Raw genomic sequence first — 25,721 nt, 5'->3', positions numbered from 1 at the left:
TACTCCAGCATATATGGGGATGATAGAACAAAACAAACCAAGCCACCGTTTTATCATTAATTGATTTATTACATATCGATATAAATCTAGTAAACGTATAAACACAGAATACAAAAACTTCATATAAAATACACACAATTAGGCTTCAAAGGGCAATTTATAAATCAACACTGTATATTGAATATGAAACATACAAAAACAAAATCTAAAGCATCATGCATCAAACCCAAGAGATTAAAAAAGGGTTCATTCATTTATAAAATGTGTAACAACTTAATATTAACAAAAAAAATCCTTAAGCATTAAAAAGGAAAATTAAAAGGCCTTTGTACGAAGATATTTTGAACTGGCTTATATATAAAAACAACACTAGATTGGGATTTTTATTATAAAAACCAAAGTGAATAAAAAAAAAAGAAAATCAATATCTCATTCTTTTAAACAACTCCATTAAAATGTTCTTATACTCATCATAAGTCTTTCATTTTTTAATAAATCACTGAAAACCCATACAACATATATTGTTTAAGCAAATATGAAAACTTACATAAACAGAGTTATATTAAAACTGAAACTGTGACATATAAAGGGAATTTGGCATATAGAGGTAAATGTGTTCATTTGATTTTAACTATTAAAAACTTGAAAAAAAGATCCTTTGTAGTCCAGCAGAAGAATGTTCATATTCAAAGAAACAAATGCAAACAGGACCAGTGGTCAGGCCAAAAAATAAAAAATAAAAAAGACTACAGGGAGGTTTCAATTCCAATAAGGAAATTATATTTAAATTATAATTTCAGTTTTGCCTTGGTATGTAAAATAGTATCTACCACATTCTTCCATTTAGTCAAGTATGCTTGCTGGTCTCTGGGATTAGGATGGTGTAATGAATTTAACTAAAACATTTCAGTGTTTTATAAGTTCCAACATAAATGTTTCCAATTTTATAAAAACAACAATCGCAAATGTAAAGGCAAACAAAAATAAAAACTCCCCTGCCTTTTAATGACAGTCAATTGGTCCTTCATGTTTTTAATTTGCCATCTCTAAAAAAACAAATTAAGGCAACATGTTTCAGCTGTTGGGAATTCAACCTTCAGGAGCAGAGAATGTGACTCCCTGCTGTTTAATTTGCTTTTGTGCCACATTTTTCTTAAACTGGAGCCGCAATTTATCCATTAAACACTTTCCTTGTTAGCATGCAGTCTTTGAGAGTTTGGTTAAAACGTCTTGATCCTTCTAGCTTAGAAATATAAAAGTATACAAAGAGTTCAACTTCATTTATCATCTGTTGGCTTCAAATGGTTAAAAAAAAAAAAAAATTCTGCATTGAGTATTTTCAACAAAAACACAAAAACAAAAATATATATTCAGGTCCAAATTGATATTCTGACTTTCCTCATCTGTGTCCAAAACATGGTAAAACAATCCATTTTCACTTTATACCGCCGACCTTTTAACTCTGCATTTACAAAGTCGTGCATGCTGTAAAATGATCCATTATTGTGTAACAGAGTTGGTTTGTCGGTAATAAAGTTGATAGCACGCTATAATATACATTCGACTAGTGTCAGGGTCACAAATCATACAAAAAAACTCTAAAATAACCGCAACCGTTCACATACAGAAACACCAAAACACAACAAACACTTAATTCTCCGAGTGATTTTTTTTTTTTAACTGAACAGTCAAAATCAAAAGTACCCACATATCGTAATTGTAAATTTTCTCAAATGCTAGATATATTTTAACTGTTATTGAGAAAACTGCCTTGACAAAGAGATCCTCTCCATGGTTTTCTTTGTGATACAGATCACATATAACGTATGGAAGAAAACACCCTCTGACCGGATCTGATCGTCATGTATGTTGGAGTTTATGTGTAATTTAAGACCCTGACATTAAATGATCGATGACAAGGTTTCGCTTGAGTAAATGCTACAAACCCGACTCGGTGTCGCCGGTTGAAATGTTGCAAAAGTCCGTATCATTAAGGCTTGTCTGAATGATACCACCCTGAACCTTTACCCCTCAAAACGTAGTTACCCTGAACTCTCGATCTCCATTGGCCTGGTCTTCGCCTGCCTTTGTGTAAAACATGTCGTTGGTGCCAACATGGTCACTCAACCTTGGCAGGACCACTGCAACCACTGTTAGTTACGTATTGCCTGCCAAATCTGTTAACTTCCTGTTGCAACACTCAAACTTCCTTCCACACTGGGAGAGGCTGCTCCAGATTGCAATAGGAAACAGTGAATTCAGGGCATTACTTACAAACTCTATCCCAGTGTTTGTGCTCTAAACGAGAGAAAATGTTCAAACTTGGTGGAAGTTTTCACTGCTTAGTGTGAAAGACAGTAAGATAAGCTCCTTTCTGTAATAATAATAATAATAATAATAATAATAATAAAACATGATCAATAGTACTTTTATAATAGCTACTTTTTTTAAAAATTGCTTTTTTTTCTGAAACAGAATTTTAACACATCCAACTTATGAAATAATACAAGATTAATCAAAAGTTTCTTTCCCAACAGACAATCCAAAGGACAAAAGGGGATTTCAAATTCAACTGAACTGAATTCATTTTCACTATTTCACTAAAAACGTCCATAAAGAAGGTTCAGGGTAATACCACTGATACTTGTGACTTTTTGCATCTCATTTCATCCTCCCCATGCCTTGGTAATATTCCCCCCATCAAATCCAAACCCAGAAACAAATATAACACAACATACAACAACAACAAAAAAAGCCCTGTTCATACTCTGATGCAACGCCAAGTTTTACAGGCAAATAATAAAAAAGAGCATCCTGCGGTTACTAGGCACAACGAGTTCAGTAACAAGTGTTTTCTTTCATAAACAAAGCATGAGCTGAAGCACGATTTCCTGATCCTCGTTACAAAACACATCTTAGAAAGTGATCAACACTGTTACCAGGGATCCTTCGCCGTGGCGAGGGGGGCGGGCAGGAGTTGCGTTTTAGTGCGAGGGCAGAGTGGCGGCGTTGGCGGCGCTGAGCTGACCCACAGCCAACATCAGGATGTCCTTCTTTTCTTTGTAAAACCGCAGTTCTCTGCCCGCCAGCCTGGCGTCCTCCAGCTCCCGCTCCGTCGAGGCCAGCTCCTGAGCGATGGTTCCCGCCACGCTCTGCTCCCGGTTCACCCAGTCCGCCGCCATCTGGGTGCGCATGTCGTCGTCCAGGGCCCGGTGGGAGTAGTGAGCCAGCACCTCCTGCAGGTTCGGGTATCATAAGGAATTTTTGGGGCTTTAAATGATCTACTTGAACTTTTTTTGGAATAGTTGCATAATAATCTACCTTTATTTTTTTTGTTGTTGTTCTTTTATTTGATGAGGGTCCATCTGAAAGCACTGTATGGGTTTGTGGGGTAGGAGTTTGTAAGTTTCTTACTTCTTCCTACTCCTTTTCGAGCAGGTTAAGATTAATGCAGATTATTTTGCATTCCTTGTTCATGTGTGTGATTTTATACTTCCATCATGCTCGAAATAAATAAATATATAAAAATAATTCGTTTCGGTGCAAAAGTCGGCTTTGTAACAGAAAACCAACCGGTTTAAAGGAGCTCCACCATTTCTGATTAAAGGAGTGCTTAAACATTCAGACAAAATTATGCCAGAATATTACTGAGGGCTTCAGAATGTGTGGTTAATCTGGGACACTCCTGCATATGTTTGAGTCCGAATGCAAACATTTAACCCTTTAGTGAAGTAAAAACTATTCTTGTTTTTTTTAAAACATTAAAAATGTTCAATTAATACTATTAATAGACATTGTTTTTGTAGTGTCCTTCACTTCATGTTCACCCTGCTTATACTGTAAGGTTTCTTGTTGCAAACAATTCAAATTCTGCACTCGAGTTTGCTTTACAAAACCCTGCAACCCTGTAAAGTTGTTTACGCTGAACTTTTTCCCTCCAAACCATATAAACTTTCAAAAACCTACGCTTGTCGAGTTCAATTTCATCTCTCCAACAACACAGCTGCTGTCAGTGCTGGGAGAAGTAAACATACCAGGAACGGTCCCTTCGTTTGCACAGTGATTTTATGTATAATTTGTCTTGTGTTAAAAAAAAAAAAAAAAACAAGTTATGTGACAGCTAAAACCCAGCTGTGTGTAATCGATGCCACGTGTGAGACGGGTACCTGTCGGGAACACTGTCGCTCTCTCATGGCTTTGAGGCTCCCGTTCCAGTGCAGCAGCTGGAACACAGTCATCAGCTCCTGCAAACAACCCGGAGTTGGAGGGAAAAACTTGCTCACCAGGCATTTAATGCACTGCACACTGAATTCAGATTCCTGTTTTCAACAAGGTATCCATTTTCCAGCTTCAAAGTTACTTCTTCTACTAAACTAAACTTGCGTAAAAGTGAGGGTGACTGTAGAGCTTCTGCTTACTTTATGGAAAAGTGTCCAGACTTTTCCCAGACTCAACATAACGGGAACAAAAAGGAAGGAACAAAAACAGGACACGAGTAAGGAAGCAACAAATGAACGACAGAATGGAGGAACGAAGAAATGAAGAAACAAAAGGACACGAGAGGTGACACTAATAATTACTTTAGGAAAGAAGCAAGGAAATTACAAAGGGTAGGAGGGAAGAAGGAAAAAAAAAGGAGGGACACATGTTTGACATAAAAATAAGCCCACAAGGAAGAAAGTAAGGAATGGATGGAAAGAATGACGAGGAAAAAAAGAAAGACACAAAGAAAGGAGAGACCAGTGATGGAAGAACTGCTTTCAGGAAGAGCATAAGGAACCAGACGGACAGAAATAAACAAATAAATGAAGGGGAAAAAAATAAAGAAACAAATAAAGAAGATGGAGGAGAAAAAAAATACCATTAACATTTACAGTAGATGATGGAATATGGAATAAAATTTGGAAAAACTGATTTTTCCATTCTCAAAATGTCTTTTTGGATAGTTATGTTGGGAAAAAAACTGAGATCCAATTATGTCCTTTTCCTAAAAGGAACCCTGAATTATACTGACATCTAACATTACCGCGTCATCGCCATCCACGTTTAGCCGATGTGCTTCTCCTACCTGGAACTCCAGCATGGATTTTCCTTTGTTGGACTCCAGCATGAAGCGGAACGCCCCGATCCCAGTGTTGGGATTATCGGCCTCTTCTCGGTTCCCCTGTGAACACACGGGAAAGGTCCAGAATGAATCTACGATGATCCAAACAAAACACAACAAAGACACAAAACATTCAAGAGGAAAACTTAAAAAAAAAAATAAAAAAAATTCTCCTAGGTCAATTTCTCTAAGTCACTATTGAAAATGGGAAAAACAAGAGATCATATCATTTATATAAGACAGGTGTGAGTTGATCTTCAATAAGGAAATGGCTACAAGTAAAACTAGAAACTTTAAAACAGCAGAGCAGCAGGAATGAAAGAATATCCAAATTTGAAAGAGAGAAATTATCTTTTTGAAAATCATTTTTGGAATCAGCAGAAGATTTCTTTTATGTTGTTCACAATGTTTTGGAAATTGTAACATAACGCTCCTGTCATACTGCCCGTTGAGATTTTAATTTGAAATATAAAGGGCATTATAAATAAACAGATTATTATTATTACTATTATTAGCTGGTTTCTTTTAAAAGAGATTATTGTTCCTGGAAAGTGGTAGAAATGGAGTATCAACACAGAACAAAAGGGTGGAATATCTGATCAATAATTCTATATTGGCTCCCTAGTTTTACATTAAAATATGCAACATCTTTTATTTATTTGCAACATCGAGGCAGGAAATTAACTCCATATTTCACCATTTTGAAGGAATCCACACTGCGCTTAATCAGCTCTAGTTCCGAATCTAAAACAAACCGGTCAAGCTTGTACCAGATTTTGATTCTACGCGGTGGATTCTTTGAAACAAGGTTTTTCAATCCTGGTCCTCAAAGCATCCTGCCTTGAAAGCTTTCAGCATCACCTCCTCCCCTGCTTCAGCACACATGATTTCAGTTGATGGCTGATTAACAGGGTTTTGCTGAATTGCAATGAGTTGGGGTGTGTGGAAGCAGGGGAGCATCTAAAACATGCAGGCCAGCGTGTCTTGAGTATCATGTCTGGGAACCACTGCTCTAAAACACAGTAACAAAGCCGTTATTCTATTTGGGAACGAACAAGGGGAATATTTTCCAGGTTTTTTTCCCCCATTGAGAAAACATTAAATTGAGACGGGCATGGCGGCTGCAGTAGATCAGTCAGAACCTGGAGCGAATTATCCCACACAGGTTTCAGATTATTTCCTCCTTCTGCATCTCTCGGTGCAGAAAGAGAGGCTCTCCCAGGGCGGCACTCGCTCACAGACAGCCGCGGCCGAACCGTCGGCGCTACCAGCCGATCTCTCCGTTTTGAACTTACGTTGAAGGAGGCCAGCGCTTCATTCACGCTCTTCTCGATAAAGTCGTCTGTAATCCGGCGGGAGGGGTGCTCGTTAAAGACCGAGTTCATGAGGGCGATCTTGGCGGCGCTGCGCCTCGCCTCCGCCTTGGTTGGACAGAACTGTCAAACAGTGAAAGAAAACACGCGGAGTCAGGGCAATAATGAGAGCCAGAGAGACCGAGGCAGAGAAGAGCAGCACGGAGGAGGTTATCCAAGATGCAGCTCCTTCCCAGATGTCCCCAAGCAAAAAAAAAAAAAAAAAAGAAAAAAAAACATATATATACATATATATATCTTTAAATCTTTTAATATCCGGGGAAACAAAGCGCAGATGTTGCACCTGGAAGCTCCCGAAGCAGCTGCCGCCCGGAAGGCTGACGTAGCAGACGTACGGCGGGCTGTTTGACGGGACCATTTCGTAAACGACCAGAGCTCCGTTCCTCAAGTCGGCCCCCCTGGTCAGCTTCATTTGCCAGAACTCCTGCAGAGCTTCCACCACGTTCACTGAAGGGACAAGGGAGGACGGGAGAGCTTCGTTAAAGCCACTCTGTCCTTGTTTCAACTAAGACACACACACACAAAACAGATGGGGGTGACCTCACGAAGGAAACTTCACATCCTCTCTGCTGAAGGGAAAAATTAGTTCGGCTCAGATTCAGATTTTTCGTGAACTCATACGAAATGTCTGTCTGGAGTTAGGAAAGAACAACCACCAAGGAGCCCAGTAAAATCTGAATTTGAGACTGTTACATGGCGCCTTGTAAAAGTACTTCTTTTCTCGTTTTCTCATGTCACGACCACAAACGTCAAGAGTATTTTAGTCGAGATTTCAAGGTGATACAGCAACACAAAGTAGAGCAGAAGTGTGAAAATGAAGGTAAGTAATGGTAGGGTAGGGGAACCATCATGCTGTGGGGACAGTTTTTGTTTAGCAGCAACAGAGACAGAAGTCAGAGTTGATGTGACGAGGGAAGGAGCTAAAAAACACAAAAACTGTCCTGAATGAAAACTTGAGTCGAAATGGTTTCAATCAAAGCTTTTACAGTAAAGACAGTATTGCAGGTACGACATGACAAAATGTTTTTTTAAAAATTCAGGAATGGGAATACTCTCTTAAGGATCTGTAGTTATAAAAGTTTGTGTCTGCAGAGAGACGTGAGCGCAGGATAATTAAAACTCTCAGCTCGGGGCCGCTCCTGCAACATCAGTGCGTTTTTAGTTCTGCAGCTCAACAGAAATCTCAGCTTTCCCAGTCAGCAAACTACAAAGAAACCCATCGCTCCAGAAAAGTAAATTCCCAAGCTTGCAATCCAAATAATATTTTTTATACTCCCACTGAAGTAGGCTGTAAAACACCCAGCGTACGCTCTCATCTTGTTGTTAGTCGGCCGTAAAATAAAGTTTATGTGCGTTTTGAGATGTTTATAGACTCTCATCCATCCAACAACGCCTTCAGGGAGGAGTCTCCGAATCCTATTGCGGCATGTCCAAACCATGACACCGGGCTTCAAAGGAGGAAACTTCAGGAAAGAGATGGATTCCTGCGACAGATGGTGTAACGCCCCCCTCCTTCCCAACAGACGAGGATCTGAACGTCACGGACCGAGTCTGGGATTACTGAACACGAAGGAAGGAACGACAGAAAGCTTAGACAGACACTTAAGGAGACTGTGCAAATACTTATTTATGAATGGATGGGTGTTTAAATCTCTTCTTAAGGAACTTAAACACTTCCACTTCTGGCTGCAGATGCTTCATTTCAATTTTATGACCTGTTACTCTTTTGGACTTTTATGCAGTTTATTAGCTTGATACATTGTCGTTCCTGTTTTTTATGATAGGACCGTCTTGATTGTTATTAACTGAAGTTTTTTTTTTGTTTGTTTGTTTTGTGCTGCTGTGTCTGTCTGTCTGTCTGTCTGTCTGTCTGTCTGTCTGTCTGGATGGATGGATGGATGGATGGATGGATGGATGGATGGATGGATGGATGGATGGATGGATGGATGGATGGATGGATGGATGGATGGATGGATGGATGGATGGATGGATGGATGGATGGATGGATGGATGGATGGATGGATGGATGGATGGATCTTTAAGAGAAGGAAATAAAGTAAATAAAAATATGGAAATACTTTTTTTTTTCACTGCACCTATCCAGTGCAGGGCTGAACAAATCAAATTACTTTCTGACTTTTCCAGGCTACATAGCAACCCCGATTCTTTAAATCAAACAGGCTCCTATTTATTCAGTCAACATGATGTGACCACAAGCTAGTCGGTGATTTGTTTCTTATTAATGTCTCCAGCAGGTGAAGGTCAAACAAAGCGGAGCAGATGGTGATAAGATGAAGTCCTTTTGTCTGAGCTTTTCCTCAGGAATAAAAGCGGAAACAAACAGGAACTAAAGCGGGAGAGAGCCACAGCGCAACAGCTACTCTGGAATAGCAGAAACACCACAAGGCTAAATGTTATTAGCGCTTTTGTGTTTAAATCAAGCGCTAAAAGATTTTGAACTTAAGGAAATGTCTTGTCTCCCAGCCAATCCTTTCACAACAGCCTCAATATAATGTTGAAGATGTTAAGAAGCCTAAGTGGGATAAAAGGGGGGGGGACAGGTCTGTCAGTGGCGGCACACAGGGGCAATCTTTTGGGATTAAATCCTATTAGAGCAGAGTAGAAAGACTTAGAGTGGCTGCAAATGCCAACACTGATTCAGATTTAAGTCAAGCTTAAGTTTGAAAGAGATCTTAATCAATGTTATTCATGATTTCTGAAGGTTCTTGCCTTGACTTGCAAAAGAGTCCATGAACATTTTCAAAGCAGACATCCAAGGAGACCCGTCAACCTACCTTACTTCTTTTGTGCGGATTGGACACTAATTATCTACACTAAATTAGCACTATCTGCTGAGGAAGTAATTTCTTTAAGCAACAAACATTTTTCCCGTGCTCTATTGTTGTTTTTCAAGATTTTCCCCAGACAGCTGCTGTTGGTGCTGAAATCCAACTTTCTGTCTGCAAACTGTTTGGGTTCAGGAGCCTTTATGTCTGAGTGATTCATCACAGGCCGTATACTTACCGACTTAAACAAGAAAGCACGTCTGGTTCTCCTAACAACCACCAGAAAACCTCAAAAACTACTAATCTAGACCGTTTCAAAAGAGCCCCAAAGAGTTAGTCTCCTTGGAAGCAAAACATCCATCCCTCCTAACTTCACGTCCAGTCGTTGCCTAATACTCCTCCATACTCAGCCAGCCAAAGGGAATGAGTTGGAGCTCTGGTTTTGGACATGTTTGCCGAACATCATCTGCATCTCATCCACATTACAATCGATCTGCTTGTGGTCTGATTTTTATTTTCCACTTCTCAGCCCAAATTGGCCCAAATCTGCACCAACCACAATCCACTAAAACCACTACTGGGTCTGAGCTGGCCCCAGTTATGGTGGGCTGCTGCCAGAATGAGGCAAACTTGTGGAAACAGTTGATTTTTCTACCTGGGGAATGTTATAACAAATGGATTACCGTTTACAGTAGGTCAGCTCTGGGAGTTAACTGGAAGATCACCATAAAACATGTTGGGGTTTATAACAGGAATGCCTGTTTTTTCTTTGTGGTATTCTCGTTCTCCGAACAGATTCAAAACTAACACTCAGTAACACAGACGTGAACAGGCTTTTTTCTCCTACATAACATTACCTCTGCCGTAGCCCTGCGTGTGTTTGGCGAAGCTGCGGACCACCGCCTCCACCGCCTCCTTCAGCACCGCCGGGTTCCCCGGGTTGCAGTGGCCGCCGGCCCCCGGCCCCAGCCCCGCTCCCACTCCTCCGTACAGGCTGTGGAGCTGCAGCGGCGGCGGAGGAGGAGGAGGCCCGGACGAAGCGGACAGCGAGGCCGGGGAGGGGAGTAGCGGCGCGACCGGGACCGTGACTCCGGGTCGGAGAGAGGAGGAGCGGAGGGTCCCCGTCGGTCCCGATCCGAAGCCAATCCCCGGCTGCAGCCTCTGAGGGCGGATACTGTCCGGGATAACGTTGGATTCCATTGTCCCCACGTAACGTCTACTAAAGTCCGGTTCGGGAGGAAGACGGTGCCGATGAAACCCACAGCTGGCACTGAAAATGTGGGACTCGGAGCGTTCAGGGACAAAGTTCGGCGGGGTTTCTCCAGTCTGCCCTGAAATTAGAAGTTAAAGGTCGCTGAATCGACCCAGAGCGCCGCTCCGCATCCTCACTCTCTGGATTAGGCTGCTGGAGTGTCACTCAACGGTGCGTTCACGGACCCCTCCGACTTTCTGCATTCCTCATTTAGATGACTGTAACTTTCTTCTGTTTTGTTCCATGTTAGAAACCAGACTTTTTTTCTTCATTCCCCAAAAGTTTTCTTTTTTTAAAACAAGTATCAAAATGAAATTTCACTGCAAAAACACAAAATCTTACTGAGTTTTTTTGGTCTAGTTTATAATGAAAATATCTTAGTACACTTGAAATAAGACAAAACCAATTTACAAGTAATTTTTCAGCACAACACAGGAGGTTGTTTTGAGTCAATATCCACGAAAAATACTAGTCATAAGTGAAATAATCTACCATTAGAACAAGACATTTGGGAAATGTGATGTATGTTACATCTAATTATGTCTTGTTTCTAGCTGTAAGTGATTATTTCACTTTTAGCTAGTACTTTTCCATCAATACTAAGAAATTACTACAAGTTAGTTTTATTTTATTTTCAGTGCACCAAGATATTTACACAAGAAACAAGACCAAAAATACTTGAGATTTACTTAAAATGTTGTGTTTTTGCAGTGTGAACTCTGCTTCTAATTAATACAATTCAGTTTTGTTTAGGTCACAACAAATATCATCTAGAGACAAACAATTCCAGTTCATGTGCAGTTGTGCATTTCCATGAAAGGTCTAGTTTTTTTTTTGTTTTGTTTTGTTTTGTTTTTTAATTGCTAACACTCCTTTGATCTTCTCCACATACAATAGGGAAGAAAGCAACGAAAGATTTTAATGTCAGGCTTGAGGAGAAACCTCTGCTTTTGTGAATGTCATTCTGATCCAACCGTATTTGGTAATTTCAATGTTTTCTGCGGCCCCTGAACGCAGCACCGGAGAGTCGGAGAAAAATCTCAGGCCAAGAAATCTGAGCCTCCCCTTGTTCTCCTCTGGCAGCAACTGTGAACAACCTACAGTGTGGCTTCGCGGCTCCGCAGCCCGAAGCATGTGATTAAACTTGGAAACAAAGCAACATAGTTTTACTTGCTAAAGGTTAAAAAAAAAGAAAAACAGATTTAATCTTCAAACCGATAAAATATCAAATCTGTCTGAAGCAACTGGAAGTAACTCAGCTAGTGGACCACCTACTTGAAGAGGAAATGGGACCTCCACTTTTGCTTCCTATAAAAAAAGAAAAAAGATTACGACGTTCTGCATCTTGGGTAATTATTCACCCTCTCAGTGGTTTGGGGAGAGGCCCAGAAGAGGAACAAGAGAAGCAACTGATTAAATCTTCTCTAAGATGCTCCAAGATTAAATTAAAGATTTCAACTCATCTCTTTCCACAAAACATCTTATGTTTAAAATAAAGAAGCTATATCTCTGTTCTAACTCGTCCAGAGTTGTAATAGATGCTGTAGTGGTCTGTGTAACAGCAGATCTGGAAAGGCCTCTGACTGAAGTTACTCATAAAGGGGATATTCAGGGTTGTCCATAGTTTAACGTATTCAATGTATTTAATTGAGATTTTATGCGATAAATCCACAGAAAGTCGTGCGTGATTGTGAAAAGAAAAGAGTAGTTTTCAAAAAATATCCTACAAATAAAATATCTTAAACATGGAGTGCAACCTCTTTAAGTTCAGGCAAAATGAATAGTTCTCCGAAGTCAAAGTCCACCTGTGTGCAATTGAATCTCAGTGAAACACACATCACACCTTTCAGATCTTTATCAGAAAAAAATTAGTAAAATTATTTTTATTTATTTATTTATTTTTACAAAAAGTGAAATTAGTTAAGAGTAACGCAGATTTACTTCAGAAGAAAAACAAAGTGTTAGTCAATCTTACAACCTTATAAGAAATAAATCATCCTCCTGTCAACTATGGACAATTACTCACTAAACAATCTGTGGAAAACAGGACAAAGTTTCCATCACAAATGGATGCTAGTCCTTGTTTCTACAGCACTTATCTCAGTGTGATAAACCTTTATGCTCTTTCTGTCACATGTTTGCTATAGCGAGTCTCTCCAGGTCAAAGATAAGTCCACAGAGCTTTGACACAGGACAAACTCAAGGCCTGATTTTAACGTCTTGTCGTGATGACACCAATATCTCAGCTGATATAACTGCATCTTTTTCTTTCTTTCTTTTTTTTTCTGGTCTGACCACCTCTTTTCTGTTCACGCTTTAATCAGGTCAAGGCCGCCTCACATGCCTTGCATTACAAACTGAGGAGATCCTTCTGTCTCCAGAGCTCTTTAGGAGCTAATGTTTTCAAGAGACAAAAAAAAAAAAAAAAAAAAGCCGAAGCCTTTTCCACTTCCAACAACACAGTCAGGCATGCAGGAGCGGTGGTGAGCAGCCCACCTCCCCCCACTACCAAACCCCTGCAGACCCCATGAATAATATCAGGCTGAAAACATGCTCCTCATTCCCACATCTGGTTTCAATCAAAGCAGAAATCAGATTCTTGAAACTTCACCACATGTTTTCTTTTTTTTTTTCCCAACAGAAGAATAGGCGCTCGAGATGGTTGGGGTACTTAGGCAGCTTGTGCTGTATGTGGGCTTTTCTCACATAATTTAATCTGAACACGAGTTGATTTTCTTTTAATCTTGCCATGCGAGTCGAGAACAGCCGACAGCAACTATGATTCAGATGTCGAAGTTTACATCGGAGTCTGCGAGATTACTTTAACTGTAAATAATTTGGGGAAAGCAAGAGGAGGCTGTGGGTTTTGTAAATGTCTGGTAGGTTAATACATAGTATTCGAGTTCAGTGGAAGCATTTATGGCAACGCTTTTCTGCGAGATCATCATGGGAAAATAATCAAAAGCAATCAGCCAAGACACAAAGATGAGGAGTCTGGTTCATCGTTGCGTTCAATTTCCAGATGTCTGAAGGTGTCATGATGATTTGTTTAAGTAACTCTAAACAAGTGTAGACAGCATGGGAATGTCCAGCTATTATGACATTCAGAAGGGAGGCGGCTCCTGTGTCCCAGAGATGAACATTTTTTTGGTGTGAACTTTGAGAATCAACACCCGAATAAATCAGCATCCTGTAAAGATGCTGCCTTAAAGCTGTGTGTGTGGTAGATGAGCTGTTTATATAATTTACTGGTGACCCATATCTCAATTTCCTTACTGAAGCTATGAGTTAATGATACAAAAAAATGAAATCTTCTTCGTGCCAAAAGAAAAAAAGTCTGCAAGCCTAGGCAGTGGTTAAAGTGTAAAATGATCTGCAGCTGTTTACAACTGAATTAGGCTGCTATGACCATAAGCCACCACAAGGGGGCTCTCCATCACCATCTCTAAAGCTTTAAATACTAAAAAGAGTCATTTATCTTTGGAAGAAGGTAAACAAGAGATTTTATCAACATCAGCAAAGCAGTAAAGTGTGAGTTGTTGCATCCAATGATCCAATGAATTAGACATTAATCAGTTGACACTGATAAAACATTTCAGAGCACCATGTTGGTCGAGAACTGATCAACCGATCGATTTTATTCCTTATAAAAGTGACTATTAAGATAAGATTCAGAAGTTTGGGCTCTAATTTCTTATAAAAGTCACACAGGTTAGCATGTGGCTTAGCAGGTTTTATCCAGTTAATGTGAACAACCGAAGACCAGATAAGCCCAGGTCTTGATCAACATGGAGGTGATGTGGGGGAACTTAAAATGGGTCATTCGTGCTAGAAAACCTTCAAGCGTCTCTCAGCTGAAAGTGAGGAGTGGAGCGATCTTTCTTTAGACTGATGTCAAAGACTGGTAAATAAAATAAGTGTCTCACTAATGTGGCTGGGATGTGAGTTGGCCAAAATGTGGAGACCCCAAGTTTGTTGATATTTTTTGTTAAATAGGTAAAAAAAAAAAAAAAAAAGTTCTTGTTTTCTTAACTGCAGCTAAATCCCTTTCTTTTCCAGAGAGGAAAGAAAAGAGGTTAGACATCATTACATGAATATTTTTAAATTAAAACTGAATATTTCATGGAGGTGTCCTAAATTTTTTTTTGACATGACTATGGGAAGATTATTTTTTTCCTCGCAAAAAATAATCTTCAAAATGTTAAATGTACCAAAATGACTAGTTTATTCAGCTTTGGATTAGCATTTTCTCCACAATTAATTCATTTTTACCACATTAATATAAAAAAAATACATAAAAGAGCTTTTACCAGAATTAATTCAAAATTATTTTTTTAACTGAGCCAAGGGAACTTTACAGCCTGACAAAATCAGCACAGCATCACAGAAGCACAAAATAAAAACGAGATATTCTGCCACTTATCAGTGACATCTCCAAATGTCCGAGCGCCGACGTTCTCCCTGATGATTCTGCGTTGAATTTAATCTAATACAAGATAAGACTCATGCAGAATGTTGGTCAGTCAGCACAGGGACTGCTGGACCTCTGGAACACTCTGCAGGAAGAGTCAGAACTGTGAGTACCCGGTTTCCTCTTCATCCGTTTGTGTCATCCAATCAGCTTCACAGGACGAGGGAGACGCAGCAGCACGCCGCGCTATAAGAGGTGTGAGAGTCCGGCACAGAGGCACCATCTGGTCCAAACACCAACAGCCAAAGAACAGGTGAGTCTCACTTATCCTCCTCTAACTTTTTGCTACTAGGACACAATCTTTTTACTTTTTTAAATTTTTACATGTTCAGTTGTTGCAGCAATGAGGATTTAAATTCCCCTCCCAGTCTCAAATATTTCTCTCAGAGCTGACATGGCGGTTTGTAAAGAAGGATATGTTTTCTCTTAAAGGAGCTGTGAATTGAAGCTACAATCCATTTTGTATTTATATATATATAAATTTTAGGATCACACCACCAAACCTCAAACATGATAACCACAAACCTCTGCGAAACTTTTGTTTACACGTTTGAGTAAGATGAGTCTCAAAATATTTCTCTTATAGCTGTGAGGTAGAAACCTGACGGACATTTCCAGGGAGGTTTTGTCAGTGACTCATCTGATTAAGCTACAGGAAGCTTTTCTCAACACAGGCTTGTCTAAAGATAAACAGTTACACGGTGTTGCTTTTAAAATTTAAACTTGGAGGTCTACAGAGAACTTACACAGCATTACAAATACAGCAGAAGATGGTTTCCTTATGCTATATTCAGACTCCCAAGACTTTACAGTTCGACATCAAATCTGACCAATTTATTTCCTTTCAGGTTAGCGAAGATTACTAAAATGATTTAAATGCCAGAGTAATTTGACGTTAGAAGTTGACAAACATGTCCTTAGCATTTGGTAAAAATGGCTTTTAACCTGAACATAAACGCCTTCTCAGGTCTGCTGCCGCCAAATGTTCTATGCACTCGTTTGGTTTTCCAGAATAACTTGAAGGCATCATAAAGAGTGCATATAAACCTATATAAATTTGAAGAATCCAATTAAAAACTTATTATCCTGAAATTAAGCAAAAACAATTCTAGTTCTTACCGACTTAAAACAGGAACATTTTAATCTGATTTAATGTCAATGAAGAATTAAATGTTTTTGTGGTTTCACCCATAGGCGTGTGTAGTTATTTGTTGCCAAAACTGCACACATACTATTCTAAATCATGTTTTTTTTATTCTAGGTCTAATCAAGTCAGCAGCCATGAAACAGTTTCTGATTGCAGTCCTTCTTGCTCTTACTCTGACACACGGTAAGCTTTTCATATTCAGAAATACCTCGCAATCCACATTTATTGGCACTTCTGTTAAAGATGTGGTTAAATCAATGTCAAGAAATAATGAACTAAAGTAGTTCTGTAACATTAGTCTTTTCAAAAACCGAAATAAAATTTGTTTTGTTTTTAACAAAAATGTGTTTTGGGGGAGTGCGAGTAACTGGAGGATGATGCAAAATAAAGAGGGGACATTGATTAAAAAATAAATAAAAATCTTACTTACTGGCTCTCTTCTGCAGGAAGCTTTGCTGAAGATAGAGCCAATCGGGTGAGCCAGTACATCCAGAACATAAAGACTAAAATCAGTCACGACTTTCATGAGTTTGTGAACAAGCCAGAGCTGAAGGAACACGCCGAGTGAGTGAAAACAATCCGACATCACCTCTCAACTACTGAACATGTTGGATTTGCATTTAATCTGTTGAACATCATTAGTCCTTCCTGGACCAAAATGTAAGACGGGTGCAGATCTTCTTTGCCAGTGGTGCAAAGTAATCACTCTAATTTACCCTAGTGAGATTTCGCCATTCGTTGTGCGTCGTTGCGACAATTAAGCTCCAGCAAACCTCAAACCCGGTGTTCCGTTCATTTCTCAGGTCGTTCGTGGAGGACAGACAAATAGAGCTCGAGCCCCTGGCCGTGAAGATCCAGGCTCAGCTGCAGGACATAGAGGAACAGCTCAAACCCCTGACTGAAAGCGTGAAGGAGAACGTGAACCCGTTAATCGCCAGTCTGCAGCAAAAGATGGAGTCCATCCTGCAGATGCTGGAGGAGCACGCCAACCCCAGCGGCAGGTGGACAGACCGGTCTTAAACCGCAACGCCACCTTTCTAGTCGTAGGTGTCGAATTGTATCAGACTCACGTTAGCTTCTCAGACGTATTTATTATCCTATTGACACATTTAAAACGATTAAAAAATATAAAACATTACTTCTATATCTGTATTTTGTGGATTCTATTAACCATTTCTCTCATCGCAAAATGGGGAAGACAAGAGAACATAGCAGATGGATTACTTTAGAACTTTTATTCAAGCAAGCAAAAGGTAAAGGTAACTTTCACAATAACAGGCTTCGGAAGCTCAAACGTTCAAACATTTAAAAGGGATAAAATAGCAGAAAGGAATGCTTCCACTTACATTTCTCGTACATTTCTCCTCTAAAATGTCTCAAACTGATTATTTTTTGTTTTTTTAGGTTTTTTTTCCTCTTTTTTTGCTTTTTTTTAGCTCGGAAAAGCAGACCTTGTATTACAGGACTGGCTGGAGACTTGTTTCCATCGTTTGCCTTTTTTTTTTAACTTTGTATTTAACATCTTTTACTTTGTTTTGCTTATTTTTTAAACATTTTTTTAAACCCTTCTTCTGTGCGTGAAGCTCGTCTCAAGGCTGCCCTCTCCTGTGGAGGAGGGAGATTGCAGTTAGACACATTTGGCTTTTCCATAAAGCTTTCAGCAAAAGAACAACAACAAAAGATCTTAAATGAGTACCTTGGGCTCAAACACTTGGGACAACAACTGAGTTAGTCACAGTCTTCTGAGCGGCCTCCTTGGCCTGGTGGGCCTGCAGCACAGCCACAGCCTCGTCCACCTGCACAGATATTTGTGTTTGACATCAACCCCAGCAGCACAATGCTGTTTTATAGAGTGATTTATATGCAGCAACATACAAACGTAATTATAAACTTTTTCCATTTTTTTTTCCATCATTGTCCTTCATGTTGATACTTTACTAAACCACTGTGTTGGAGCTCTGGCTGGATGTTTAAACTAGTTGAGCTGCTTGGAAGATAAACTCTTCCCCAGTCTTTTCCCGCCTTTTACATGTTTTCTTCCAGGTTGTATTTAGACTTCAAGGAAACAGAAGTCAATAAAAACCATGCATCTTTTGTGTTGCTACGTCAAGTAAAATCTTAATAAAATCCATGAAAATTTGTGCTTTAAATAGGATGCAATTAAAAATTCTTAAAAGGAAATTCATACTTTTGCAACTCTGTCATATTTATGATCCTCCTCATGTTACAGCAGTGAAGTTCTGGGGCAACGTACTGAGACTTCGCAACTACAACCTTGTTTGTATCAGAAAACCTAAGCGGTTACCTTGGAGCGGAGAGACTCTGGGGACTCCAGCATGTGAAGCAGCTCTGAGTTGTCAATCTCCAGCAGCATGCCAGTAATCTTGCCTGCCAGGCTGGGATGCATGTTCTGGATCAGTGGGAACAGACGCTCACCTACGAGAGAGATGGAGAGGATTTAAAATCAAAGGCCATTAGCCCCCGGTGACGCTCTGGGACTCGTTTGACACATAGAAACCACAGCATCCGCTCTGAATGCCGTCAGCAAAGCTCACCCAGCATCTGCTTCTGTTCCTGCGGCGGAGCGGCGGCCAGCATGGAGGCGGTCAGAGGCTCCTGTCCCTGAACGTGGACCGCAGGCTGAGTGGTGGGAGAGGCAGAGTCATTACAGGCACAGCTGTACTCTCCACTGTCGCTACAGAGACGGCAGCAGCCTTACCTGCTGCAGATTGACCTGTGACTGGGAGGTGATGTGCTGCTGAGGGTTGCGGACCCCTGCGGCGTACTTGTACTGAGGAACTCCGCGCACCGGAGCAGTTGTTGCCGTGGCTGCGGCGGGCGGTCGGGGAGCCACGGTCTGAGCGGCTGCAGGAGGAGCCAAACAGAGAGAAGAGAAAATCAGCAAGATACTGAACACAAACAGAACGCGTTACCAAACGGGTTTGTGCCGACTAGACTGACCGACACGCTGGGTGGACATCATGCGAGGGACCTGATTTGCGGGCCGCATGGTGCCGAAGGTCTGAGGGCGTGGAGCTGATGCACGCATGGCACCGGTCATGTTCTGAAAGTCTGAGAGACGCATCAATGATTAACGAGCCGTGAGACGGACAATCGGGTCCCAGGTAAGGTTTTTTCGAGAACGCTCACGTTGAGGTCGGACCCCCTGGGTCGTCCAGCGTGGGGTCGGCCGCAGCTGAGCCATCTGGCCCGCAGCTGGGTAGTAGGCGGCGCGGTTCTGGGCCTGAGGTATGGCAGCCATGAAGTAGCCGGAGGGCGGAGCTGGCTGGTAGGGGTTGATGACGGGATTTGGCACGGCGCGGACGCTGGCCATGCGCTGCATGTACTGGTTGGTCAGGTGGGCTTGGCGCTCCTCTTTCCTCTGAGCCAGAGCCACGTACAGCGGCTTGGTGGCCACGATGCGCCCGTTCATCTCTGTCACTGCTTTGGTCGCCTCCTCCGGGGACGAGAAGCAGACAAAACCGAACCCTTTGCTGCGGCCGCCTTCCATCATGACCTGGTAGAGGAAGAATCAAACCTGAAACTCCAGAAGAGTTCGGCAGCTCATTTCAGTTTTGAGAAGATAAGGTTAAAGGTCGAACCTTGGCACTGGTGATAGTGCCGAACGGGGAGAACTCCTTCCGCAGGCGTTCATCATCAATCCCGTCATCAAGGTTCTTCACATACAAGTTGACACCCTGTCAATACGAACAAATACTTTGAAAACAAAAGCAGCTCAGCAATAATAAACAGCAGGTTAAATGTAAAATTCCTGTCTGCAGCACGTCTTTGTCCCCAACAACCCGAGGTGAAGGGAAGTGGGGCCCATGAGCTGCAGAGTTGCTGTTGCAGCCATTTTGGCCAGTGGACCCTACTGCAGAGGGAGCACTGAATTTGACAAAGCTGCAGTTTTTTTTTCCCGCGAGCAGACGGCGTCTGATCCTGGAAGTATTTAAGCTCACCTGGTAGCGAGTCATACGGTCTTGTTTCATCTGCTCAAATTTGCGCTTCAGCTCCGTCTGTCGTTCCACCTTCTTCTGAGCGCGGCCGACGTAGATGGGCTTCCCGTTCAAGTCCTTTCCGTTCATTTCATCCACTGCCTGAAATTAGAAACAATGTGACAAAAATGACATTTAAAAAAAAGGGAAAAAAAGGGTTCAGCTGTGGATACTAAAAACTAGAGTCGTGTTTATCTCGAGTCAAACCTTCTGCGCGTCTTCGTGTCTTTCAAAGCTGACGAAACCGAAGCCTCTGGACTTTCCGCTGTCATCTGTCATGACCCGGGTACTCAGCGCATTTCCTGAGCAGCAAAACACAACAAGGTTGTCGACCAAAACTCCTATATCCTTAGTAGCGTCGTCGAGGAGCAGTTAGGAAATTGGACTGACCGTATTTACTGAAGAGCTCTCTCAATTTCTCATCGTCCATATCGTCACCAAAGTTTTTAATGTAAACATTAGTAAACTCTTTTGCCCGGGCGCCCAACTCAGCCTCGCGCTCCTTACGAGATTTGAAACGGCCAACGAACCTGTGGGGGGGGGGGGGGGAAAGAAAAAAAAAAAAAAAACTTTTAGAAGAACTAACATCAATAATCTTGGTCTGTTGATGAAATCAAATCATATTTCCAACATGGTAGAATCGAGACAGTTGCCCATCCACCGCCTGCTTTTTGTAGTCGACAAGCTCCTGGCAGAATCCTGGCTGAATATTTACAGGTAGGACTGAAACCAAAGAACACTGTACCAGCTGTGAAGCATGGTAGTGGCAGCAGTATGCTGAGGATCCATGGTTCTGGTGTAAAGAAGAAACTGGTTTGAATAATGAGGACATTATTCAAACCATATTTAAATTTTGCCTTAAAAATGAGCAATCCAAGAAGACGATAATTCAAACATGGATCAAAACTGGTCCAGGAATGGATTAAGGAGACTAAAATTAAGAGAAATAGGAACAAAATCAGTTTAGAGACTTGCAGAAATGCATGAACTAAGAACCACTTTCTCTGAATAATCTAGTGGCTAATTTTTGGGTTAACTGACAACTCAAAATTATTATTTTTCCTCAGAAACACATTATAGGTGTTAAACGTTTATAATAAAACTTTTGTATTTAATCTGTACCACTAAATAAGTGATATAATTAAAACAGGTAGACAAAAATTAATTCGGGCCTCTGCACATCAGCCCACTCAGGCAGCTAGTCAATCAAACGGACTGAGAAAACTGAAAAAGGCAGCAGACGGACAGCAAATTTTATAAATAAATTTATTCTATTTATAAAGTGCCATTTCCAGCATTACAAAACTAAAGCATGTATTATTTATGTATTGACAAACAAAAAGGCAGAGTATTCAGAATATTGAATATGATGATGCTGAACTGGGTGTAAACAGAAACAAGTCTCAGTTCTGTCAAAATAATATATTTTTGTTTTACCTTTCAGTGTTTTAAATACTAATTTTTTTTTATTATGTAATTGTTTTCTTTTTTTTTTTTAAATCCACAGATCTCAGGTCAATTTTGTTTTAAATGAACTTTATGAGTAAAGCTGATATGACTTGCTTTGAGAGTTTGTCGTGCTTCAATGTGTTTCATTTGAAAACTTCTATACCTGAAATTATTTTTGGCTTTTAAACCCAAAAATGATCTAATAAACGTTTAGAACCTGGTTCAATAGTCAAACAGTTTATCCACCACGATTAGTTTGAAAAAGCAGCAGAGACGGAGCAGAGTCTGTTCAGCTCCAGCCAATGACAGGACCTGAACAGACTCCCAGTTCTCCCAATGAGTGCGAGTCACAACCCAGGATTGTGCCAGAAGCTTTTTGACGTCTCCAGAAGTTCAGAGCCACTTAAAAACATCCACTTACACTTTTCTGTCATTGAGCAGCATGCCGTTCATTTTTTCAATGGCTCGTTCTGCAGCTTCCTGAGTCTCAAAATGCACAAAGCCGTAGCCTTTAGAGCCATTCTCATCACAAACCACCTGAGACGGAGACAGAGAGGACATGTGCTGCTTGAAGTCTCTCACACACACACACACACACACACACACACACACACACACACACACACACACACACACACACACACACACACACACATGCTGGAACAAACATGAACCGGTTAAAGCACACCTGGCAACATCGGTCATGGCCATCATGAGCACCAACCTTTTCTCTTTACACCGTTTTACCATATCGAAATAAAAAGCAACGTTCCGATGTGTTAGTGTCATGATTGAGTATTAACTTGAAATCCAGAAAACACTCACATAAAAACAGCTTAATGAGTGAGCATCACCAGCTGCAAATGTAGCATGCTACAACCAGAGAGACACTAAACAAAGAAAGCGACGCTTCACCTTGCAGGACAGGATGTTCCCGAAAGCAGAGAAGGTGTCATAAAGAGCCTTGTTGTCAATCGACTTGTCAAGATTCTTGATGAAGATGTTTCCCACGCCACTTTTTCTCAGAGACGGATCACGCTGCGACCACATGATGCGTACGGGCCGCCCTTTGATCACGTCGAAGTTCATGGTGTCCAGAGCGCGCTCAGCTGAAAGAGAACACAGATATTTTACTCATTTAACACTTAATATACACTATAGGAACTAGTCACAGGTGTAATGCTAAAATTCACGAAGGGAAGCGATTAAAGTGGTAGGGAATGTTTCTACTTCCCAACTAATCTGAAAAGCATCAAGTTTTTAACTTTTATCGTTTTAAAAGACTTAATGACAGAAAACAGGCTTAGCAGTAGGTGTTGCTGCAAGAGCTTAACTAAAACTGAGCAAGCATTACAACACGAAAAAGAGGGAGCGGTAGTTTAAAACTTCTCTGGTCAGACAGCCTTGCTCATCAGGCTGCATTCTGGAAATATTTGCTTACTTGTTTTATTTTACAGCAACAATCATATCACCGCGTTTATTTTGACTTACTTGAAACTTTATTTTCTCATCACAAAATATGACCTAGAGTTGTGATCCCTTACAATTAAGCCCACTGTGAATTCAAGGTTAGAACTCCGATTCGTACATCCACATTGCACTCCTCAGCTGAAACTATTTGCTAACATGTAGCATTAAGAATCAGAAATCCCCTTAAAGTAGACCAGCGGTATAAATCAAATAACTGCAAACAACGGGAGTGCTTAATGCAGAATGCTGATGAGACAAAATAGCCGACTCTCAAATAACATCGACATTCTTTGTTTTGCACAGTTCGACCAGTCCCAGCAGCATCGCATCACGTTACCGCCGACCTCCGGTCCGGCGTCCACAGCGCCCTCTAGCCCCTGGTCTTCAAGGCACACTGCCCCGCATGTATTAGATGTGTCCATGATTCAGCACACCTGATTTTAATTGGGGATTGATGTACAGACTTTTGCTGAACTGCAATCACCTGAATCTTGTGTGTTACAGCGGGGAAACATGAAAACAGGCAACACGGCCAAAATCCGTCAATCTGGACTGTTGTGGATTTCTAAATGAAACTCATGGTACAGTTCTTCAACCACAACATTTGGAAATTATTCTACTTTAAAAATATATAATATTTCAAACATTTATTCAATGTTTGTATGAAGAATAAATGAATGCCAAATTCATGTTTTACAAAATAGCAATGCAATTTTGTCCAATCAAACAGCAGTCGAATTATTAAGCCATTTATTCAGGGAGTTTTAAATGATTTAGGTCAATAAAAATGTTTACAAAACAAACTTTCTGATTTTGTTTTACCTTCATTTCACATAATGAAATGAACTGAGTAATCAGGGTTTTTTTTTCTAAAAAATAAATTTGTCATCATTGTGGACTCATAAGTGTTTTTCATATTTGCCTTTCTAAACAAATCATTTTATATTTTCTTGATCTGAATTTGCTTTTTAGTCCATTCCCAGCTACAAGAACAGGACAAAAATAAATAAATCAACTGTAGACATTTTGGACTCCCCATGCTCTCAACTGCCTGTGGCCATAGACTTAAATAAATTTAAAAATGTTAAAATGTAATGTTTCTCAATACCATTTATACCGAGTCATTCTTACATTAATTTGTCCCTGAAAGAGTTTATTATACACAATTGTTGTTAAAAAAAAAAAACTTAAGAGTCTTCTCATGATACATTACATGGAACCAATGTTCACAGCTCTGTGTAAAAACACACATATGGGAGCAAAAGGGCAAAACAGGCCCACCCTCTTATCACCAGCATGCAGAAAATGCTTGCTAAAGAGCACATATCGAACCTCTGTGGAACAAATGGCTTGTTTTAGTGAAGTAGCAATGACATTTTTACCCTCTTTTCATACAGACAAAAGTCCATTCAACAACTTAAAACTGTTGGCAATCATTTTGTGGGGATTGGAAGGTAAATTTGTCAGCACTACAGTTGGGGTGCTGCCCGGACTGAACAGATAAAGAGCCCTTTTTGGCAGCCAGCAGGGCCCTTTTACTTTGCTGAGGTGGGCAGGGCAGGCAGGATGTGGCGCTGCTCTGCTACGCCAGTGGACCAGACCCCACCGCAGTCACATGTAGTTCACACAGCCTGGCCCCCTCTCTCTGACTGACAGGCTCTTTAAAGCACATGACTGCATTTATTAGACATTTTAACTGAATGGTTTAGTAATATCCGACTTACCGTCCGCCGGCTGTTGGAAGTTGACATAGGCGTATCCGAGGGAACGCCGGGTGATCATGTCCCTACAGACCCGAATCGAGAGGATGGCTCCGGCTGGGCTGAATTTCTCATACAGCATGGCCTCGGTCACATCTGGATGCAGGTCCCCGACATATAGGGAGGCCATGGGATAACTGGGAGCGCTGGGGTTCATCCTTATTTCTCTCCTCCTCGAGACTAGCGGTTATAAACGGACTACGCTTGAGTTTGTCAACGGGAAAGAAGACGGGGGGGGAAAAAAGTTGCTAACGGTCGGTATCGTCGGTAGGACCTTTGATGCCGAATTGTAAACGTTATACAACGGTTGACTTGTCAGTTGGGAGTCAAAACGTCTAATTCGAGTGTTTTAAAACGACACAACGTCGACTTCAGTTCGAGTTAAAAGACCCTTTAAAATTTGACAAACGAAAAAGAGGAGGGGAAAGCTAACGAGTGGAAAAAAAAAAATCCGACACGTTGGGGTACGTTACCGTCAGTCCTCGACCGTCTTTACTCCCTCTTCACTGACTTGTTACAAAAAGAAAGAAAGAAAAAGATTTTTTATATTTTTTATGTTTTGAAATTTTTTTTGTTTTTTTATTTTTTTTATAGAATGTGTGATGAGCGAGCTCAGAGCACACACGCACTCACACAGCACTGACAGCCGGGGTTGAAGGGAAGGAAGCAGAGGGGAGGTTGCTTGACTATATATCGATGTATGCGTCACACAAATGGACCAATCATACTGCAGTATCACTGAGGAGGAAAGGGGCGTTACCCAGGAGGGTAGGCACGATGATGATGATGGTGGAAACCTGAAAAACGTGTTTAAAAGGCGAATACTAACTTATTGTTATGCCAACACTGACCTGGTGTAAAGTGAAACTGAATAAATGATGCAGTTTCACTGAATGATCATTCAGTAGATT

The 25,721-nt window shown here is 40.9% G+C and overlaps 3 protein-coding genes and 1 non-coding gene across 4 annotated transcripts; 1 reads left to right on the top strand and 3 right to left on the bottom strand.

Moving 5' to 3' along the window:
• Positions 1 to 48: 48 nt before the first annotated feature.
• Positions 49 to 10,862, bottom strand: lix1l (limb and CNS expressed 1 like). The gene is made up of 6 exons (XM_015011515.2): positions 10,121 to 10,862; positions 6,761 to 6,924; positions 6,400 to 6,540; positions 5,069 to 5,164; positions 4,167 to 4,244; positions 49 to 3,236 (listed from the first exon to the last, which is right to left on the bottom strand). The coding sequence occupies exons 1-6, from the start codon at positions 10,461 to 10,463 to the stop codon at positions 2,985 to 2,987; spliced, it is 1,074 nt and encodes a 357-aa protein (XP_014867001.1). The 5' UTR covers positions 10,464 to 10,862; the 3' UTR covers positions 49 to 2,984.
• A 5,057-nt stretch (positions 10,863 to 15,919) lies between these two features.
• Positions 15,920 to 17,269, top strand: LOC106932686 (type-4 ice-structuring protein-like). The gene is made up of 3 exons (XM_088009959.1): positions 15,920 to 15,953; positions 16,580 to 16,697; positions 16,937 to 17,269. The coding sequence occupies exons 1-3, from the start codon at positions 15,920 to 15,922 to the stop codon at positions 17,151 to 17,153; spliced, it is 369 nt and encodes a 122-aa protein (XP_087866085.1). The 3' UTR covers positions 17,154 to 17,269.
• Positions 17,270 to 17,353: 84 nt separating this feature from the next.
• On the bottom strand, positions 17,354 to 25,499 carry LOC106932681 (polyadenylate-binding protein 1A). The gene is made up of 14 exons (XM_015011489.2): positions 24,775 to 25,499; positions 22,496 to 22,689; positions 22,002 to 22,117; positions 20,522 to 20,661; positions 20,339 to 20,433; positions 20,096 to 20,233; positions 19,736 to 19,831; positions 19,284 to 19,650; positions 19,095 to 19,205; positions 18,853 to 18,998; positions 18,689 to 18,773; positions 18,439 to 18,569; positions 17,830 to 17,929; positions 17,354 to 17,738 (listed from the first exon to the last, which is right to left on the bottom strand). The coding sequence occupies exons 1-13, from the start codon at positions 24,965 to 24,967 to the stop codon at positions 17,837 to 17,839; spliced, it is 1,905 nt and encodes a 634-aa protein (XP_014866975.2). The 5' UTR covers positions 24,968 to 25,499; the 3' UTR covers positions 17,354 to 17,738; positions 17,830 to 17,836.
• LOC148156431 (small nucleolar RNA SNORA5) lies at positions 19,904 to 20,041 on the bottom strand. Its single transcript, XR_015764717.1, has one exon. It is a non-coding gene; the product is annotated as a small nucleolar RNA SNORA5 (small nucleolar RNA).
• Positions 25,500 to 25,721: the final 222 nt, after the last annotated feature.

The sequence above is a fragment of the Poecilia mexicana genome, unplaced genomic scaffold (genome assembly GCF_051168715.1).
Source record: "Poecilia mexicana isolate PSO_F unplaced genomic scaffold, ASM5116871v1 scaffold_11, whole genome shotgun sequence".
NCBI classification, from domain to species: domain Eukaryota; kingdom Metazoa; phylum Chordata; class Actinopteri; order Cyprinodontiformes; family Poeciliidae; genus Poecilia; species Poecilia mexicana.
This window is presented reverse-complemented; position numbering and strand designations above follow the sequence as displayed.

What these genes read in the sequence shown, in the direction of transcription:
- LOC106932681 (XM_015011489.2), bottom strand. Translation starts at nt 24,967, where the DNA reads ATGAACCCCAGCGCTCCCAGTTATCCCATGGCCTCCCTATATGTCGGG. An exon ending in GGAACATCCTGTCCTGCAAG is followed by an intron (nt 22,118 to 22,495) that starts GTGAAGCGTCGC and finishes TCTCCGTCTCAG; the next exon opens with GTGGTTTGTGATGAGAATGG. An exon ending in ACCGTATGACTCGCTACCAG is followed by an intron (nt 19,832 to 20,095) that starts GTGAGCTTAAAT and finishes TCGTATTGACAG; the next exon opens with GGTGTCAACTTGTATGTGAA.
- lix1l (XM_015011515.2), bottom strand. Translation starts at nt 10,463, where the DNA reads ATGGAATCCAACGTTATCCCGGACAGTATCCGCCCTCAGAGGCTGCAG. An exon ending in AATCCATGCTGGAGTTCCAG is followed by an intron (nt 4,245 to 5,068) that starts GTAGGAGAAGCA and finishes GGTTGTTTGCAG; the next exon opens with GAGCTGATGACTGTGTTCCA. An exon ending in AGCGACAGTGTTCCCGACAG is followed by an intron (nt 3,237 to 4,166) that starts GTACCCGTCTCA and finishes CCGAACCTGCAG; the next exon opens with GAGGTGCTGGCTCACTACTC.
- LOC106932686 (XM_088009959.1), top strand. Translation starts at nt 15,920, where the DNA reads ATGGCTTTTAACCTGAACATAAACGCCTTCTCAG. An exon ending in GAACATAAACGCCTTCTCAG is followed by an intron (nt 15,954 to 16,579) that starts GTCTGCTGCCGC and finishes TCTCTTCTGCAG; the next exon opens with GAAGCTTTGCTGAAGATAGA. An exon ending in GAGCTGAAGGAACACGCCGA is followed by an intron (nt 16,698 to 16,936) that starts GTGAGTGAAAAC and finishes TTCATTTCTCAG; the next exon opens with GTCGTTCGTGGAGGACAGAC.